Source organism: Eurosta solidaginis, chromosome 4 (genome assembly GCF_040869045.1).
Source record: "Eurosta solidaginis isolate ZX-2024a chromosome 4, ASM4086904v1, whole genome shotgun sequence".
Classification (NCBI taxonomy): domain Eukaryota; kingdom Metazoa; phylum Arthropoda; class Insecta; order Diptera; family Tephritidae; genus Eurosta; species Eurosta solidaginis.
Window position 1 is genome coordinate 108,007,842 of NC_090322.1, and position 20,713 is coordinate 108,028,554.

General features: G+C 39.0%; 1 protein-coding gene and 1 long non-coding RNA gene across 3 annotated transcripts; one reads left to right on the forward strand and one right to left on the reverse strand.

The window, feature by feature from the left end:
* The first annotated feature begins 9,416 nt into the window (after positions 1-9,416).
* Positions 9,417-11,035, forward strand: Rpt3 (26S proteasome regulatory subunit Rpt3). 2 transcript variants are annotated; one of them, XM_067782433.1, is made up of 3 exons: positions 9,417-9,723; positions 9,797-10,235; positions 10,290-11,035. In XM_067782433.1, exons 1-3 carry the CDS (start codon positions 9,616-9,618, stop codon positions 10,961-10,963), a joined length of 1,221 nt encoding a protein of 406 aa, XP_067638534.1. In that variant the 5' UTR covers positions 9,417-9,615; the 3' UTR covers positions 10,964-11,035. The 2 variants fall into 2 exon arrangements, with proteins under 2 accessions (XP_067638534.1, XP_067638533.1); XM_067782432.1 differs by having other exon boundaries at positions 9,479-9,723; positions 9,788-10,235.
* Positions 11,036-11,289: 254 nt separating this feature from the next.
* Positions 11,290-13,615, reverse strand: LOC137250126 (uncharacterized). The gene is made up of 3 exons (XR_010952750.1): positions 12,704-13,615; positions 12,113-12,639; positions 11,290-12,053 (listed from the first exon to the last, which is right to left on the reverse strand). It is a non-coding gene; the product is annotated as an uncharacterized lncRNA (long non-coding RNA).
* Between the last annotated feature and the right edge of the window lie 7,098 nt (positions 13,616-20,713).

The following is a 20,713-nucleotide window of genomic DNA, read 5'->3' on the forward strand; positions in this document are numbered from 1 at the left end:
AAATGATACTCACACCGAGCTCTCTATCGTTATGCCACTAACATCGTTGGATTCAGTTTATGACATTGAGAAAAGTTGGACTCAGATGATTATCAAGAATCAATGGTTTTTTGAATATTTTTAATTGTATTTCATAACTTAAATTGGTGGTTTTCATTAAGAAATCATATATCTTTATGTTGAAAGATGCATCATCAGACATTATTGGAGTAATGAGAAAACTTTTCTCTGACAACGTTCTTTTCAATTTTAACTGGGACGGAGTACATGGCAAACGATCTTTATCTAAACTGAAACTCGTGAACAGCGTACTTTTTGGTAGTGTAATTTAAATTGTTTTAAAATGTCATTATTTTCATTGTCCATTCCTATTAATTTAGACGTTTTCAAACTGCAAGGCAGGATCGACTTCGAAGACAGCATGAGACGGTGTTTAACGCTGAGCCACAACCGGCATAAACAAAGGCGGTATCTGACCAATAAATCCAGCTCTGCAACAGCATAAACCTACATACAACAAACGAACAAGACACACTGAAATAATCTTGATTAAAAACTATATAAGAACCTAATAATTCTAAGTGTTTTCCTACGTTCCTATTCTAAGGTTTTTATGCCTAATTAAAATAATATTCAACAATCGCACAAAGTTTGCAAAGAATTTTAAAGCAATTTAATTGCAACGAATTTGTCAATAATTTTTTACCAAAAATTTATACACTAGATGTATAAGAAATAAGTATTTTGAATATATATATTTGTGATGAACTTAACTGAAATAATTCTAAGTTTTTTCCTACGTTACTAATCTAAGCTTTTTATGCTCTAATTAAAATAATATTCAACAATCGCACAAAGTTTGCAAAGATTTTTAAAGCAATTTAAATGCAATGTATAACAAAAAAGTATTTTGAATATAAATATTTGTGATGAACTTACCTGAAATAATTCTAAGTTTTTTCCTACGTTAATAATCTAAGCTTTTTATGCTCTAATTAAAATAATATTCAACAATCGCACAAAGTTTGCAAAGATTTTTAAAGCAATCTAATGGCAACGAATTTGTCAATAATTTTTAACCAAAATTTATAAAATAGATGTATAACAAAAAAATATTTTGAATATAAATAATTGCTGATGAATTTAACTGACAGTACCAATACCATCAACTAAATAGTCCTTATAAATATTGTAATCACATAATTCAAAACAAAAAATTACTATGAGTACCTACGTTTATTATTGCAAAATCACGAAGAAAGAAAATTGCATGAAGTACATTCAATCTAAAATTATTCCACTGAATGCATATATCGCATTTTAAACTAAACAATGTGAAAACTTAAAAAAAATAAAAGAAATTTAATCAGTATTTAAGTGTAAATCGATCCATGAAAGCATCGTAAAATAACTTGTTTTTTTTGGTAGTTAACGTTATCGTTTAGCCTGGTTTTGTTAAGAATTTTTTTTATTTTTGTGATATACATAAATCAACACAAAGCTTCTCTGATTATGAGTTGCAATACTTTTTGGATAAGGTTGCGATATGTAAAATTACATATTTTTGTACACAGTTCTAAAATGTAAAGGAAAACAATTTATATTTGTCTATTAATGAAATTATTAAGAATATATTGTTATATTAATGATATAGAGAAGCGCCAACACGAATGCAAGTGGTTTCAAACCATTGGTAGGCAATTTATCACTTTAACTGTCAGAAAAAATTTAAATTGTTTATTTTATGTAAAAAAAATTTGAAAGTTGCAATTGAAGTTCTGAAAGCTCAGGAATTTCAATTTAAGTTCAAAAATTACAATTGAAGTTCTCAATTTTCAATAGAAGTTCAGTAAATTATAATTAAAGCTCTCGAATTTCAACTGCAGTTCAGCAAATTACAACTGAAGTTCAGAAAATTACAATTTTAGTTCAAATATAATTTTCTGAAATACAAACAGAAATTCTGAACTTCAATTTTAATTTTCTGAACTACAAATAGAAATTCTGAGCTTGAATTTAAATTTTCTGAACTTGAATTGAAATTTTTGAACTTAAATTGTAACTTTCGAATCCCAATTGCAGCTTTCTGAACTAAAATAAAAAAGGTATAGCATTAAAATTGGCGAATTACAAGTCAACTTACTCAAATTGTGAATTGCCTACTCGCGATTTGATGGTGTACTGCAACCAATAGTTCTGTTAGTTCTTCTCTTTTGTTTTCTATATCATTAATTAATTTATTTAAGTTTTCCTTAACTTTGTTTGCATACAATCGCATACAATAAAATTTGAATTAATGGTCACCAACAAGACTGAAAAACTATTCCTTCCTTATAGTTAATAATTTACAACTATTATAAATAATGTAATATATTATAAAAATGTTGAATAAAACTGTTAATGGATTTGAATTAAAGAAATGTTTTATTTATATAAGTTAATGATCATTGTTGGCTTCTTGGCTATATTAAAGAAATAGGCACCTACTGTAACTGTTCTTACTCATTAAATTGTAAATCAATATGCAATGAATTTTTCTATTGTATGTTTTGAAAGACTTGAATTGAATTGGAAGTTGAAAATTTAAGCTCGATCGTGCAAGATCGTTTAATAAAAAATAAGTTTTTATTTTAAAAAATATTTTTTTTTATTTTATAGCAGTATAATCCAAGTAAAAAAACGGTCATAATACTAGTCAAAAGGCGGTCATATTAACGTAAAAATACTGTATAAATACTCGTCAAGTTATAGGTATATAACTTAAAATATGACTTCCATAACGTGAATGTAAGAACAGTCCAGCACTATAGTTTGTTTACATTTCCATAACCTAAAACCGTATATGTATGAGCAGTATGGACAATCACATAAATAGGTACGACGGAATGGACTGGTCACGAAAGTTACCGCTGCCCTGTACAAATGCTACTTAACAATTTACGTGTTCCATCGACACAGCGTTTAGTCATTTTCCTAAGCAATTTACGGGCACATTTTTGCTGGGAAGCGACAAAAAAGCAAATAATGCCAACTGACAACTACGAATTTCTCATGCACAGAATTAAAGGTACGCGCACATTACGCTGCGCGACACGTAGCAGCAACGGCGCCTCACAGAGCGACATATTTTGGCAGTTCACATTAAGCGGCAATCGAGCGACACATTGCAGCAAAAGTTTGTGTTTATTTTTGTTTGCAAAATGGACGACACAGTTTTTGAAGCTGTAATTATTTCATTTTTGTGCGAAGAAGAGGAAAGGAAAAGAAAAAGGTCGTGGCTATGGGTCCAAGACATCTCATCCTCACGGTATGAGGAAGGAGAGTTCTACACTCTTTTGCCCAGATTGAAAAAAGATGGTGCAAAATTCTTTGCATGTATTCTTATGAGGTAGATCACACCTAGCGGCAGCAGCACTGCGCGACACTTCCCAACGCGGCTTTTTTGCCTAGTTGATCAAATTTGCTGCGCTGTGCCGGGTCGCGCAGTGCTGCTGACGCTAGGTGTGAATTGTCTCATAAGAATACATGCAAAGAATATTTTGTAGCGCAGTGCAGTGCTGCGTAGTGCAGCCTAATGTGGCCTTATCTTAACAGTTACAAAATATGCGTAGGCGCAACAAATGGCATAAATTGAAAACAAATCTAGTTAGCGGTCGTAAGATTTTCAGCTGGTATAAGTAAAATTTACAAAATTTATATTATTTCAACACCAATAGCGGCCAGCCCAGTACTCATATTTTGTTTACTGCATCAAAAATGTATTTCATTAAAAAACTCAAAATAAGTAAAAGTTTAAAACGTTTATATATCGTATGTTCAAGCAAATTCATTTTAAATTATTTTTTAAAACGTTTAAAGAAATGCTTGTTGGGATGTATGTATATGTGTATTTTCATAAATGTATATTTGATTTTTTTTCATTTCAAAAATATGAATTCTCCTTGTTTTGTTTTTTTTTTGTACTATTTATATAAATAATATACTTTGTATGGATACAGCCCATGCTTAAATAATAAAGACATCAAGCCTTGTATTGTATTTGTTGGCGTATTCATTGTTTAATCGATTAAACTGAGATTTTATAACAATTAGTATGCAAAAGTTGGGTAAAGGGAATAGTCACCCATTGGTACCCCTTTAATACTTTTTTTACACACGCTACTACAATTCACTAACACTAAAAAAGCCCGCGCATGCGCAGAACATACATTTGCACAGTTTCAGCAAATAATGATTCACAGAAAATTTACACATTAGGAAGATAGGAACATTGTGAATGATAACTAAGTGTGATATCATATCTGTCAACTGACTGACAGGATGTTCTATATGGCTATTTTTTATCGTTTTGGCAGGGTGTTCAATACGGCGGCGCATATCTTCAGCGGGCGATAGAAAGAGATGCAGAATGAGATAGCGATAGTCAATTACAAATCAGGTGATCCAATCATTTTGGAATTTTGACGTCTATGGAGAAGATATCACACTTAGTTATCATTCACAATGGATAGGAATGTATTAATATAGAATTATTATATATATGGTTGTTGCTGTGGAGATAAGCCAACCATATAGTTGAACCATGAGTGCTACCAACTCAAAAGTGGTTAGCTGTCATAAACATTAGCCGTATTTTTTTTTACACGCGTACACGTTTCGTTTGCGCGTGAAAAAAACGCCTATCCTCGCTTAGATAATGCTTAGGAGATCCATCTTGCGGCAGTGGTTAAACAACTAGCTACAGCACAGAGTGTACCGTATTTCTGTGTATAACATATAGCTGAATCAGTTGTGATAAATAGTGGACGCGCATGAATGCATAGAATTAGTGCAGAGGGTGAAACATAGATACATATTTCAGTTAAATCTGAGTATAATGCGTATTGAAATTTAGTAGCACTAATGTTATGCGTAGCAATTTCAGAGGTGTATTTAAAGACTGTCGCTTAGCAGTCCATATAAAATTTAAGCGTAAACGTATATAGATGTGAAAAAAATACAGCTACTGTGAATCAAACTAAGTGTGATATCTTATCTGTCAACTACTTGACAGAATGTTCAATATGGCTGTTGTTGTTGTTGTTGTTGTAGCAATGCTCGCCCCACCTAATAGCCGCGACCGATCACAAATTGTCATCAATATCCTCTAACGGGAGTCCAAGGAAACGTGCCGTTTCAACAGGGGTGGACCATAAGGAAAGGGGTGTTAGAGGCGTTGGTTCCACATTACAATTAAAGAGATGGTTGGTGTCATGTGGGGACACATTGCAAGCAGGGCATACATTATGTATGTCGGGGTTGATTCTGGATAGGTAAGAGTTTAACCTGTTACAGTATCCAGAACGAAGTTGAGCAAGAGTGACACGCGTTTCCCTGGGGAGTATGCGTTCCTCTTCTGCGAGTTCTGGATATTTTTCTTCAAGTACTGGATTCACCGGGCAATTCCCGACATAAAGGTCCGACGCCTGTCTATGGAGTTCACCAAGGACCTGCTTGTGTTTTTCCGCTTCATACGGCTGGGTTCTCAGGTGCCGTATTTCCTCAAAATGCTTACGGAGATGACTCCTTAGGCCCCTAGGCGGTGCTGGTTCGTCAATCAGATGTCTGTTGGGATGCCCGGGTTTCTGGGTATTCAACAGAAACTGTTTGGTCAGCATCTCATTTCTCTCCCTGATGGGGAGTATTCTCGCCTCATTATGCAGATGGTGTTCTGGGGACATAAGAAGACAGCCCGTGGCGATTCTGAGAGCAGTATTTTGGCAGGCCTGTAGTTTCTTCCAGTGGGTGGTTTTTAGGCTTGGCGACCATATGGGTGACGCGTAGCACGTAATCGGCTGGCTAATTGCTTTGTATGTGGTCAAGAGCGTTTCTTTATCTTTTCCCCAGGTACTGCCAGCAAGGGATTTGAGGATTTTATTACGGCTCTGAATTCTTGGAACAATTGCGGTTGCGTGCGCACCAAAATGTAGATCCTGATCAAACGTCACACCCAAGATTTTGGGGTGTAGGACAGTCGGTAGCGTAGTGCCATCGACGTGGATGTTCAATATGGTCGACATTTGGGGCGTCCATGTTGTAAATAAGGTCGCGGAAGATTTAGTCGGTGACAATGACAGGTTTCGCGAGGCGAAAAAACTGGAGAGATTAGGGAGATAGCCGTTTATTTTATTGCATAGCTCATCGATCTTTGGGCCTGGGCCTGTGGCCATTATTGTGCAGTCATCGGCGTAGGAAACGATTGTGACTCCTTCCGGTGGTGAAGGTAGCTTAGATATGTAGAAATTAAACAAAAGCGGGGATAGGACACCACCCTGTGGCACCCCTTGTTTAATTCTCCTTTGTTTTGATGTTTCGTTTCTGAATTGCACCGATGCCTGCCGACCACCCAGATAATTTGCGGTCCACCTTTTAAGACATGGGGGAAGGGTAGACCCTTCCAGGTCTTCCAGTAACGAGCCATGGTTGACCGTATCAAAAGCTTTTGATAGGTCTAACGCTACGAGTACTGTTCTATGGTGGGGATATTGATTCAAACCGCAATTTATCTGGGTGCCAATGACATTTAGCGCGGAGGTAGTGCTATGGAGTTTTCTGAAGCCATGCTGATGAGGGGCTAGCTGCAAATGTGCTTGGAAATGAGGGAGCAAAATGGCTTCAAGCGTCTTTGCCACTGGTGATAGGAGAGATATCGGACGATATGACTCACCTACGTTAGCTGGTTTCCCAGGCTTTAGTAGCGGGACCACCTTGGCCATTTTCCATTTCTCGGGTATGACAAAGGTGGAAAGAGACAGGTTGAAGACATGCGCTAAATATTTGAAACCCTCTTTCCCTAGGTTTTTAAGCATCGGCATGGCTATGCCGTCTGGGCCCACTGCTTTGGATGGTTTAGCGCGACCAATGGCGTTCTCAACCTCTCTAGCGGTGATGGTAATTGGTGACGCGCTGAGTTTGTGTTTATGTGCACGTCTATTGGCTCTCCGTCTATCTTTGTCGACCGTAGGATGCATTATATATTGTCGGCAGAAAGCGCTCGCGCATTTTTTCGCATCCGACAGCACCTTATCGCCAAAGGCGATGGAAACTTTGTCTTTGTGCTTAGTCGGATTCGATAGGGACTTTACGGTGGACCAAAGTTTACCTACACCGGTAGAGAGGTTACAACCTCTTAGGTGCTCTTCCCATTTCGCCCGCTTGTGTTCGTCCACAAGCAATCTGATGCGTTGGTTTATATCCCTTATTTGGGGGTCGCCTGGATCAAGCTGTCTTATAAGGTCGCGTTCCCTCGCTAAGCTCGCGGCCTCCGCCGGGAAGTGGGGCCGGATTTCGGGAATTCTCCCGGCGGGAATGAAATGTGCCGAGGCGGATTCAATGACCTTACGGAAGGCACGCTCCCCTTGGCGGGCATCAGTCGGGATAGGGAGGGCAGCAAAGCTGCTGTCTGTTGCAGATTTATATTCTTCCCACTTTCCTTTTTTGAAGTTTATGAAAGTGCGTTTTTCGGTGACGATGAAGTCGGCGGTACGCTCGAACGAAATAAGTATGGGCAGGTGGTCGGATGCCAATGTTACCATCGGCTGCCAGTTGACGCAGTTTACGAGTTCTGCGCTCACGATTGAGATATCTGGCGAGCTATGACAGCTTCCTACCATACGTGTGGGGGCGTCTCCGTTAATTGTGCAGAACGTCGTTTCGTCTATTTGATCCGCCAACATCTCACCCCTACTGTCCGCCCGCAAGTTTGAATGCCATAGGTCGTGATGGGCATTGAAATCGCCTAAGATAATGCGATTGTTGCCAGTGAGTAAGGCCTCGATATTAGGGCGGTATCCACTGGGGCAACAGGTGACAGGAGGGATGTAGATGTTGATGATTTCTAGATTTGCATCGCCTGACCGGACAGATAGGCCTTGACGTTCTAAGACATTGTCACTGCGGTCGATGCCAGGATCAAATATATGATATTGCACAGAGTGGTGTATAATAAACGTGAGGCCGCCTCCATTTCCGCTCTCGCGGTTTTCCCTGTGGACATTATAACCAGAGCAGGTCTGCAATGCAGATCTTGCTGTGAGTTTAGTCTCTTGAATCGCAGCAATGCGGATGTTGTGCCGCTTCATGAAATCGACTATCTCCGTAATCTTCCCAGTTAGTCCATTACAGTTGAACTGCAGAATTCTGAAGTGCATGAGGGGTGACGCCGCCACTCTAGGGGTAAGTGAGGGGTGACTACGCCTAGGTTGTGGAAGGCCAGGACGCAATTGCTGTTGTGGCCTTGGGACTGGGCGCCCTTGGGCAAGCATTGGGGTACCCGGATGATTTGGGTTTGCGACCTGGCAACATGGCGCGATGAAACCCGTCGAGGGGTTGCCGTCGCGGAGACCAGAACATCTAGGAAAGTGGCACCACCCAAGGCAGGAGCTGCATTGAGCGGATGTCGCAAACCTATATATTCTGTGCTGGCAGACGGTGCAAACGGAGGCAGGGACTAAGAGTCTGTTTCCCTGAACTGCACGATTGCTGCCAGAAAAGAGGGGAGGAGAAGAAGACGGGGGCAGGGGCTGATGCTCAGCATTGCTACCACCTCTACTACGAAGGTAGTAGTTATGAGTGGTATCAGCTGTTTGAGTTGTTGGCGCCGTGGGGCGCGAGCAGCAGCGGGTACTTGTTGTGGCTTGCTGAGCAGCGAAGCTACTGGAAGGTAGTGGGGATACGCTTAGGCGTAGACTACGGGACGCCCTTGGGCGTGAGCAACAAGGAGCCACAAAAGATTTATAAAAGTTACGTGGACGTCGGGTTTTGGGATCAAGCCCAGAACAACCTGTCCGATGCAACCATCCCTTGCACGAGACACACTGAACAGAGTATGACCGTCCTAAAAAGATTCTTTTCTGGCAAATGCAGCAAAACCATTTCTCGGGACCGGGGTAAGGAGACGGACCCGGATTGGGTTCGATACCTTCCCGGAGTAAGAGAATATGTAGCAGTCCTGCTGCAAGGAGCTGCTGGGTGGATGACAATTTGTGGGAGGGACGAAACAAATTAAATCGGGTCACACTGAAATGACAGTCCTTGGTCGGGAAAAATCCCGAGTCGCTCCGGTACATAGAACCGACTGCCTTGGGAAGCGGTTCAATATGGCTACTTTTTAGTGTTTTGACAGGATGTTCAATATGCCGGCGCAATGGGCCGCCTATCTTCAGCGGGTGATAGAAACAGATACAGAATGAGACAGCGATAATCAATTACAAATCAGGTGATCCAATCACTTTGAAATTTTGACGACTATGCAGAAGATATAACACTTAGTTTGAATCAGAATGGTCATAAAATCTACTACATAAAACGAAACGAACAGAACTGGTATAAGTATCAGAAATTGAAACAGATAAATATCAGGATTATAACGTTGTTGCATTTGAATGTTAAATTTCTATCCGTATCTGGTTAATGCGTCATTGGAACGGAACCAATGATTAGTATATTAAACTTTTAATATGGCAGCAGCTATGTATATATAATTGCATTGGCAGTGCCCTACAAATTTTACAGAGTCATTTGTCATCTTTGGTTATTATCAAGTTTCTACTGAAAGAAATTAAGGTTTGTGAAAATATGGAAGTGCTTATACCGGAAAAGGAAGATATCCTTGATTTCAAGTTAAAAGATGCACACAGCTCTTTGGATGAACTGGACGTGGATGACTTATACGTTCGATATAAGGTGAGATGGCCTTTTAAATGTAAGAGGTCTAGCAATTTCAATGGATTTGTAATTGTTCTTTTAGAAATTACAGAAAACACTAGAGTTTCTTGAAGTGCAGGAGGAATATATCAAGGATGAACAGCGTAACCTAAAAAAAGAATACCTTCATGCTCAAGAAGAAGTTAAACGCATTCAATCAGTGCCGTTGGTAATTGGCCAGTTTTTGGAAGCGGTTGACCAAAATACTGGAATAGTGGGTTCGACAACTGGTTCCAATTATTATGTTCGTATTTTATCTACCATTGATAGAGAATTGTTAAAGCCTTCGGCTTCTGTAGCTTTGCATAAACATAGCAATGCTTTAGTAGATGTACTACCTCCAGAAGCTGATAGCTCGATTTCCATGCTTCAACCTGACGAAAAGCCTGATGTTAGTTATGCAGACATAGGAGGTATGGATATGCAGAAACAGGAAATACGAGAAGCAGTTGAGCTTCCCTTGACTCATTTTGAATTATACAAACAAATTGGTAAATAATTATAGGAAATTTAATATGGATATTATAAAAGAAAAAAATTTCTAGGTATTGATCCGCCACGAGGTGTATTGATGTACGGACCGCCAGGTTGTGGCAAAACTATGCTAGCTAAAGCAGTAGCACATCATACAACTGCTTCATTTATTCGTGTTGTGGGCTCCGAATTTGTTCAAAAATATCTTGGAGAGGGCCCGCGTATGGTTCGCGATGTTTTTCGTTTAGCAAAGGAAAATGCTCCAGCTATTATATTCATTGACGAAATTGATGCAATCGCTACCAAGCGATTCGATGCACAAACTGGTGCTGATAGGGAAGTTCAACGTATTCTGTTAGAACTTCTAAATCAAATGGACGGGTTCGATCAAACCACAAATGTGAAAGTTATAATGGCCACAAACCGTGCTGATACATTAGATCCCGCCCTCCTCCGCCCTGGTCGCCTTGATAGAAAAATAGAGTTTCCTTTACCGGACAGAAGACAGAAAAGATTGATATTTTCTACAATCACTTCTAAAATGAATCTGAGTGAAGATGTGGACCTAGAAGACTTTGTAGCGCGTCCAGACAAAATTTCTGGAGCAGACATTAACGCTATCTGTCAAGAAGCAGGAATGCATGCAGTGAGAGAAAATCGTTACATTGTATTAGGTAAAGACTTTGAAAAGGGTTATAAAAATAATATTAAAAAAGATGAACAGGAGCATGAGTTTTACAAATAAGCAAATGTAATAGTACTTGAAAATTTTTACTTGGCATTTTAAAATACAGAAAACGTAAACTACTAAAAACAATTAATTATATTGAATATGGTGCCGGAATGCCAAGTGATTCTGATCAGCATAATTACTAGCGTGACAAACGGACTAGTATGAAAGCCACTCTTTTAAGGGAGGTTGGAAAGGACGCCTTTCCAATCTTCCAGTGTTTCCAGCGTAAGGTAACAAAATTTGGAAAATATATTTTTCAATTATATTGGGTTTTTAAGCTGGCGGAATGTATTAAATGCCAACCTAATACAAACGCACGCAAGTTATTTTCTGTCAGAAATGTCTCATGCACATACAAATTGCAATATTTATTATTTTAAATATTATTATATATGTACATGAAATTGGAACTTATATTAATACAGTTCATATAAAAAAGAAGTAAGTACTTTAATAATAAATAAACTCGCTGTATTGGTTTTTGTTTTCCAATTGAAATCTTTTCTAAGCGAGCAGAAAATAATTTTAAGCTTTAGAAAAAACTCCAATTATTTGAATAATCTATAACTTAAAGCTTAGTAGAAATTCAGATTAGGTTTATTTTTTTTCAGATCAAGAATATTCAAAGGTGTCGTGGAATCAGATTGCTGTCGTAATTGGTGAACTTAAAAATGTACGACTAGTAATTGAGCCTCTGTAACCCTTAGCAGAAGTATTGATCGGTTTCAAATCTAATTCCAACAGCAATCGTACCACGACATACTTTATTATATATGTACATGAAATTGTAACTTAAATTAATACAGTTCATATAAAAAAGAAGTAAGTACTTTAACAATAACATAAACTCGCTTAATTGGTTTTCGTTTTCCAATTGACATCTTTTCCTGTGCAAGCACATCGCTAACCTGTGTTGGCAAAAGATATGATTATACTGTCTTCGATAGATAGTCGGACGAGCCGCTACTCGGCGATGTAGAGATGACCGTTGTGTCGGTGGCAGCAGTTTCTAACTTTGCACCATCCGTACAGTGTGATGAATGCTTCACTGCCATTTCCAATTGCTTGGCGCCAACAATTTTTGCTGTTTGTAAAGCTTTAGCTGTAATGCAAATATATAGATGGGTTAAAGTGGTTTTCGTATGTTATTCAACAACTCACCCTATACCATCATCACAGCCTTCTCATCAATTTTGAATATGTGTACTCTTTCAGTATTCAGAGCCAGTTCGTTTGGTGCAATAATTTCGATTTGATGAATATGTATACTATCCGTTAGGCAGACTATTGGGTGCGTTCGATTCATTCAAATACTGTGGATATTTGAGCCGTAGACGCAATGGCAGATATTTTGATTCTTTTTGAAGTGTAACATTTGTAAACAGCTGGGTTTCTCAGCTGTCACCATCACCGCTAAAGAGCTATTGAAGAATCGCTCGACCAAGATAATATATTGCGATTTACGCGCATAGATTTCTTCAACCTTGTCACAGTTATTGACGGAGAAAATGCGAAAGCCATCTTTACCATCTAATACATAATTAAACTGTAGAGGAAGAAACATTTTATAAAATTTATTGGTTTTCAATGATAACGCTTATCGGATTTGGCATCTGATCGGGAGCTAAACGGCGTTGGGCTTGATCATACTGTTGCGGCTGTTGATATTTACCAGGTGCAGGTGGTTGCTAAAGAAAATAACACAAAAATAATCATCAGCAAATTTGTAAATTATTAGTTGTATTAGCATACATTATAACCAGGACGTCCGGACGTGTCCGGGTATTGGGGGTTGACCCGGCTTGGGTGGTTGACTGAGCATTGGCGTCTGTCCAGGTTGTGTTGGTGGCATCATTTGACCCATGTAACCACGAGGTGCACCTGGTTGTTGTAGAGGATAACCTGGATGTTGAGGTTGTGGTGGATAGCCCGGATTTTGTGGCATTGGCAGATAGCCAACCTGGAGAGGTTGTTGCTGCTGCTATCGTGGCATTGCATAACCCGGTTGCTGTTGTGGTATATACCTTGGTATTACTGGATGTGGTGTTATTGCCCCACCTGGTCCAGTTGGTGCGGGCGGCATACCTGGAGGACCATATTTCTCATGGCCAACAAATGGCTGGTGCATATGGTGTTGAGGTGGCATTTGACCGGATTGTGACTGAATTAGACCAGACTGACGTGGCATTGGACACGATTGTGGTGGTCTTTGCTATTCACCTGTGTGCTGGTATGGAGCTGCAACACCGCCTGCACTTTATGTTGGTGGTGTAGCTGGAACTGGTGGTTAACCAGTCTAGAAAAATAACAAAATTTATTAAACACAAAGTATGAGGCAAGCCAGGTATATTTGCCCTGTTTATAGTCATCTGATTGGGGCCAGCAGGTACAGCTTTCCCTGGCGGTGTCGTTGCTGGAGGCGATGGCGAATCCATGGAAGTTGGCGCATTGGTTTGAGGCGGCGGCTTAGCTGTTTCACCATATTGACCAGCTATAAAGTTATTGTTCGGTTGTTGTTGTTGCTTGCTGTTTTAACATAATTAAATTAGCACAGGCCTGCAGCTCAATTCGCGGAAAATGGCGGACTCGCTGAAAATTTTTTCCACAAAATGACATATTTCACAATACCTATGAATATAGGAAGTGCGAGAGAGCACGATACATTGTGGCAAAGCTAAATTTGTCAACATGCTATTTCATTTGGAGAATTTTTCATTCCAAATCGTCACCCCTGTCAAAAATTCGTGTGGCTGTGTGCGTTTTTGGTCACACGATTTTTGCAGGGTATTTATGTGATTGTGCATTCCGCTCCCACTTATAGGATGTGAGCATAGCACTTTCCTGCTCACACACGTCACAATGCGCGTCAAATGGCGGTCAAATTTTCGGTCATTTCACTCTAGATTTTCGAGTCATTTGACAATCAATTTTACTGCGGGTGTACCATTTATATAACCGCCATAGAACTTCAATTTTACCTGCCGATTTACTTTACCTGGAGCAGCCACATGAATAAAATACCAACCAAAAAAATTGAATTTTCAATATTTATTTTTAAATATAATAACCAAACATAACTTATAAACATTTATTTAAAGCATATCATTTGATTTAGTAATTTTTTCCCAAATAAAGAATATATGAGGGGTCCGTCTCCTAACCCCGGTCCTGAGAAATTGGTTTGCTCCGTCTGCCGGAAAAGAATCTTTTTAGGACGGTCATACTCTTATCAGTGTGTCTCGTGCAAGGGATGATTGCATCGGACAGGTTGTTCTAGGCTAGATCCCAAAACCCGAAGTCCACGTAATGCAGCACCTGCCTTGGACGGTGTCACTTTCCCAGATGTTCTAGTCTCCGTCACGGAATCCCCCCGACGGACTTCATTGCGCCTTGTTGCCAGGCCACACACCCAAATACACCGGGCATCCCAATGCTTACCCAAGGACGACCAGTCCCAGGGCCACAACAGCAATTGCGTCCTAGCCTTCCACAACCCAGGCGTAGTCATCCGCCACTTACTCCTAGAGTGTCGACGTCTCCCCCGTTGCACTTCAGAATTCTGCAGTTAAACTGTAATGGATTAACTGGTAAGATCACAGAGATAGTCGATTTCACGAAGCGGCACAACATCCGCATTGCTGCGATTCAAGAGACTAAACTCACAGCAAGATCTGCTCTGCAGGGTTGTTCTGGGTACAATGTCCATAGAAAAGATCGCGAGAGCGGGAATGGAGGCGGTCTCGCGTTTATCATACACCACTCAGTGCAATATCATATATTTGATCCCGACATCGGCTGCAGGGACAATGCCCTGGAACGTCATGGCTTATCTGTCCGGTCAGCCGATGTAAACCTAGAAATCATCAATATCTACATCCCTCCTGCCACCTGCTGCCCAGTGTATATTTCCTAATATCAGTGCGTTACTCACTGGCGATAATCGAATTATCTTAGGCGATTTCAATGCCCATCACGACCTATGGCATTCAAACTTGCAGGCGGACAGCAGAGGTGAAACGCTCAAAGCAATTGCCCAGCCGATTGCGTGCTACGCGTCCCCTATACGGTCGCCAAGCCTAAAAACTACTCACTGGAAAAAGCTACAGGCCTGCCAAAATACTGTCCTCTTGTCCTTTGGACTCCCGTTAGAGGACATTGATGACAATTTGTGATCGCTCGCACCTATTTGATTGGGCGAAGCCCTGCTACAACAACAACAACCATCTCGGGAACGATTAATATAATCACTTTAAACCTTCTAAGCCATCCCGCCCCACCCCCTATTTAGGAACTTGGGGCCGACATTACACATTACACTGTACGAGTCCACGGCGACGTTACTGATCAGTTTAACGCTTTACAGGTAGTTGGAAAAAGAAACGGCATATACGACCAGAAGGCAGTCGAAGACGATGCCTCAAAACAACAACCAAAAGCAATAATTATCACTTCGCTGACACACATTTTATCCGGGGATCCGGGGTAATATTTCGGTTGTTCGTCAGTATCTTGTATCCTGTATATAAGAATTTTGTATTAATAAAAATAGTTTTAAGTATTCTAACCCGGGGCCACATTTTGAACGTGTTTTTGGTGATACGCTTTACTGAACATAAAGTAAAGGCTCCATTACTGATACTTAGCATAGACTTGACTTGAATTGAGAACTGTCACTTACAATTCTGTTAAATGAACAGTGCATGTTACTGATTACTCAAAACTTTGCAACACTTAACTTGACTTGGAAGTCTGTTGAATTTTGATTTTCTATGTAAGTTCCAAGTGACGTTTACATTTTGAGATGCCATTTGTTTGTTTCCATGTCATTTTGACATTTTGTCATACAAATTGAATTTATTTAAAAGTAAATTTCAAACCTGATTATGATGCCAGACTGTATGCGCTAAGTGGAGTATAATCGTGGCTAAGTTGCCAAGTTTACGCCAAGTCAAGTCAAGTCTATGCTAAGTATCAGTAATGGAGCCTTAAGGAGCACTTCAAAGCAAATTACAAAAAAATGGATCATATTGACGTAAAATGTTTTCACATTCAAGTAGCTTACATTTACTGCCGCTTTCGTTATCCTTATTTATTGATTTATACACATCCATATCCATTGTCTTATGTTGCGAATAGAGTGGAAGGCAGTGGACTAGGCAGTCGAATGTCATATAATGACGGAAATGATGTTCGGAGTTTTTTCAAAATTGGGCCGAAATCCTGAATCACAAAAGGGAGTGTTGTTAAGTACGAAAATGAAAAAATATAGTGAGGTTTTGCTCCTTTTTTAGCAGGAGATCTTCATTTTAAAAATGTAATGTACAAACCAATGTTCATTCTATTACTTTTTTAGCAGGAGATTTTCATTTTAAAAATGTAATATATAAACCAATGTTCCTTCTATTACTCATTTTATCTATGTAGCTTCACATGCACTTTATAAAAACGTGCTTTTTATTTGTACGAAATTATTCCTCATTGAAAATAAATGAAACACGTATTAATGTAAGCATTAATCATGTTTCTTACTTCTTAAATGTTCTTCTTAAATATTGTAACGATTTTACTATCTTATAACTATCTTATTTAGCTAGCTCGAGGTCTGTGTTGTAAAATAAAACACCTTTGATGATTTTTTCTTTTCTCTCAACCAATATATTTCGACTGCTCTGCGGCAATCGTCATCAGGGTTACAAAACTAATAAAAACAAAAATAATAATAAATAAACAATTAACAAATTATCACCAAACAATTTTATCATTTTACATCTGCACATACGTTTCTTAGCACGTCTGCCCTGTGTGACGTGGAGTATGGTACTGTCTTCCTCTAAGCAAGTCTTTGTATATATGCGCGGAATTGTCCACGTCGCTCTTAAAGTTGAGTCGTATGTTAGTCGGTACGTTGATAATGTGTAACATTTCAAGAGTGAATCGTTTACTGTAGTGTTGTTCTTGTTGCAGTATTTTGGTTTCGTCAAAGTTGAGTATGTGCCCACTAGCTGCACAGTGTGCCATGAGTGCTGTTTTCTGGTTATTTTGTTGATGGCATTGTTTTAGATCGGATTTATGTTGTGATAGTCTTGTTTTTAGTTTGGACTTAGTTGTACCGACATAAATACTATTGCAAGCTTCCTCAACCTTGCCTTTACAGGGGATTTTATACACAACGTTGCTTTTGTCCATATTTGGTATAGTTGACTTCGTTTTATTGAAAAATTGTTTTAAAGTATTAGACGGCTTATGTGCTATTTTTGTGTTATCCTTGTTGTAACAATCAGATTTAGCCAAACGTTCTGATAACTGAGGTACATAGGCCAGCGACTTAAAATTTAATGGTTTTCCGGGTTTTTGTGTGTTATTTGGCATTTTAGCTTTTTTGATTAACCTTCTTATTGTGTGTTTAGGAAAATCATTATTTCTTAACAATATGACTATTTCTTTCTTTATTTCCTTGTGGTACACTTCGTCTGATGTAAGTAGCATTTTCCGTATACAGCCCAATGCTGTATTTACAATCATGGATTTGGGATGCTTAGAATTAAAATTTATAATTCGTCCTGAAGCTATTTCTTTTTTATACCACTTAAGTTTTAGTCGATTGCCTCCTCTGTTTATTTCAGAGTCTAAATAAGCTAATTTTCCGTTATTTTCTACTTCTACAGTAAATTTTATATTCTTGTCAAAATTGTTGAGTGTGTCAAGTGTATTTTGTATCTCATTTTCACGTACTATGGCAAAGAGGTCATCGACGTATTTCGTAAGTATCCTAGGTTTATACCGCAATTTTTTCATACTACTATCCAAAATTTTCTCCATTATTATATCCGCTATGATTGGGGATGTGGGCGCTCCCATCGGCATTCCTTTCAATTGCGTGTATATGGTATTATTAAACTTAAAATATCTGCTCTTTTTTATACAGAATGTTGTTATCTCCATAAACAGCTGTTTGGGTATCTTTATGAACTCTTTAATCATTACCCACTTTTCTTGTATTGTATCGAGTACCAGCTGTATTGGTATACTCGGAAAAAGTGATAACACGTCGAACGAAATAAGTTTTTCGTCGTCAAATACATAAGTGTTATTTACCCTTTCTTTAAACTCGAGCGTGTTTTTGATGTTATATATAGAATTTGACGTTATGTTTTTTAATATTTCAGCAATATATTTGCACAAATCATATGAGGGTGAGCCAATCGCTGAACAAATTGGCCTTAATGGAGTGCCTTCCTTATGGATCTTAGGGAGGCCATAGATTCTGGGTGGAAGCGCAGTTGTTTTTGTAAGTCTATTTCTCTCAGACTTCGTGATTAAATCCATTTTAAAAAGCTTATCTACTAGGCAGTTGTTCTTATTCTGCAATCGTGAGGTTGGGTCCTGTCTTTAAACCCTATATGTAGTTAAATCCATTAAAATTTCTTCCATTTTCTTATTGTAATCGTCGATTTCCATTGCTACCGTTTTATTACCTTTGTCTGAAGTTAAAATTCGTATGTTACTATTTTGTTTAAAAAATTTCTTTGTTTGCTCCACTGTATCTGCAATTGCACTGTCTATTGCACTTGTCTTGTTTGTTGTTGTGTGACTTTTTATCATCAGCGAGAGTTTTGTGCGCGCCTCCTCTTGCTGATCTGTATTCTTTATAGTTTGTAACAAATCCTCTCCATCCGCTATATATTGAAACAGCGGGAAGCTCTTATTATCGACCGGTAGTCCGAACTTCGGCCCCTTCGCCAACAACGCTTTTATATCTTGTGGAAATTCTAATTTCGTTTTATTTATAAACCACTCTTCATGTTTTTTGTTACTAGTAAGTATTTCGTTTCGTTTTGCTCGCATTTTGTTAAATTTTAACTCTTGGCGCTTTTTTAGTGTTGTTGTTGTTTTGTTCGCGACATTACTCTCCCTTTCCATTAGCTCAATAAATTCTTTCTCACCCAATTGTTCTCTAAGTTTTTGTGTTACTTGATCTATTCGATGGTTTAATCGTTGCAATATATTGTGTTTTTGTTTTATCACCAGGCTTAAAATTGTCATAAGGTAAAACTGCGAAAGCCATCTTTACCATCTAATACATAATTAAACTGTAGAGGAAGAAACATTTTATAAAATTTATTGGTTTTCAATGATAACGCTTATCGGATTTGGCATCTGATCGGGAGCTAAACGGCGTTGGGCTTGATCATACTGTTGCGGCTGTTGATATTTACCAGGTGCAGGTGGTTGCTAAAGAAAATAACACAAAAATAATCATCAGCAAATTTGTAAATTATTAGTTGTATTAGCATACATTATAACCAGGACGTCCGGACGTGTCCGGGTATTGGGGGTTGACCCGGCTTGGGTGGTTGACTGAGCATTGGCGTCTGTCCAGGTTGTGTTGGTGGCATCATTTGACCCATGTAACCACGAGGTGCACCTGGTTGTTGTAGAGGATAACCTGGATGTTGAGGTTGTGGTGGATAGCCCGGATTTTGTGGCATTGGCAGATAGCCAACCTGGAGAGGTTGTTGCTGCTGCTATCGTGGCATTGCATAACCCGGTTGCTGTTGTGGTATATACCTTGGTATTACTGGATGTGGTGTTATTGCCCCACCTGGTCCAGTTGGTGCGGGCGGCATACCTGGAGGACCATATTTCTCATGGCCAACAAATGGCTGGTGCATATGGTGTTGAGGTGGCATTTGACCGGATTGTGACTGAATTAGACCAGACTGACGTGGCATTGGACACGATTGTGGTGGTCTTTGCTATTCACCTGTGTGCTGGTATGGAGCTGCAACACCGCCTGCACTTTATGTTGGTGGTGTAGCTGGAACTGGTGGTTAACCAGTCTAGAAAAATAACAAAATTTATTAAACACAAAGTATGAGGCAAGCCAGGTATATTTGCCCTGTTTATAGTCATCTGATTGGGGCCAGCAGGTACAGCTTTCCCTGGCGGTGTCGTTGCTGGAGGCGATGGCGAATCCATGGAAGTTGGCGCATTGGTTTGAGGCGGCGGCTTAGCTGTTTCACCATATTGACCAGCTATAAAGTTATTGTTCGGTTGTTGTTGTTGCTTGCTGTTTTAACATAATTAAATTAGCACAGGCCTGCAGCTCAATTCGCGGAAAATGGCGGACTCGCTGAAAATTTTTTCCACAAAATGACATATTTCACAATACCTATGAATATAGGAAGTGCGAGAGAGCACGATACATTGTGGCAAAGCTAAATTTGTCAACATGCTATTTCATTTGGAGAATTTTTCATTCCAAATCGTCACCCCTGTCAAAAATTCGTGTGGCTGTGTGCGTTTTTGGTCACACGATTTTTGCAGGGTATTTATGTGATTGTGCATTCCGCTCCCACTTATAGGATGTGAGCATAGCACTTTCCTGCTCACACACGTCACAATGCGCGTCAAATGGCGGTCAAATTTTCGGTCATTTCACTCTAGATTTTCGAGTCATTTGACAATCAATTTTACTGCGGGTGTACCATTTATATAACCGCCATAGAACTTCAATTTTACCTGCCGATTTACTTTACCTGGAGCAGCCACATGAATAAAATACCAACCAAAAAAATTGAATTTTCAATATTTATTTTTAAATATAATAACCAAACATAACTTATAAACATTTATTTAAAGCATATCATTTGATTTAGTAATTTTTTCCCAAATAAAGAATATATGAGGGGTCCGTCTCCTAACCCCGGTCCTGAGAAATTGGTTTGCTCCGTCTGCCGGAAAAGAATCTTTTTAGGACGG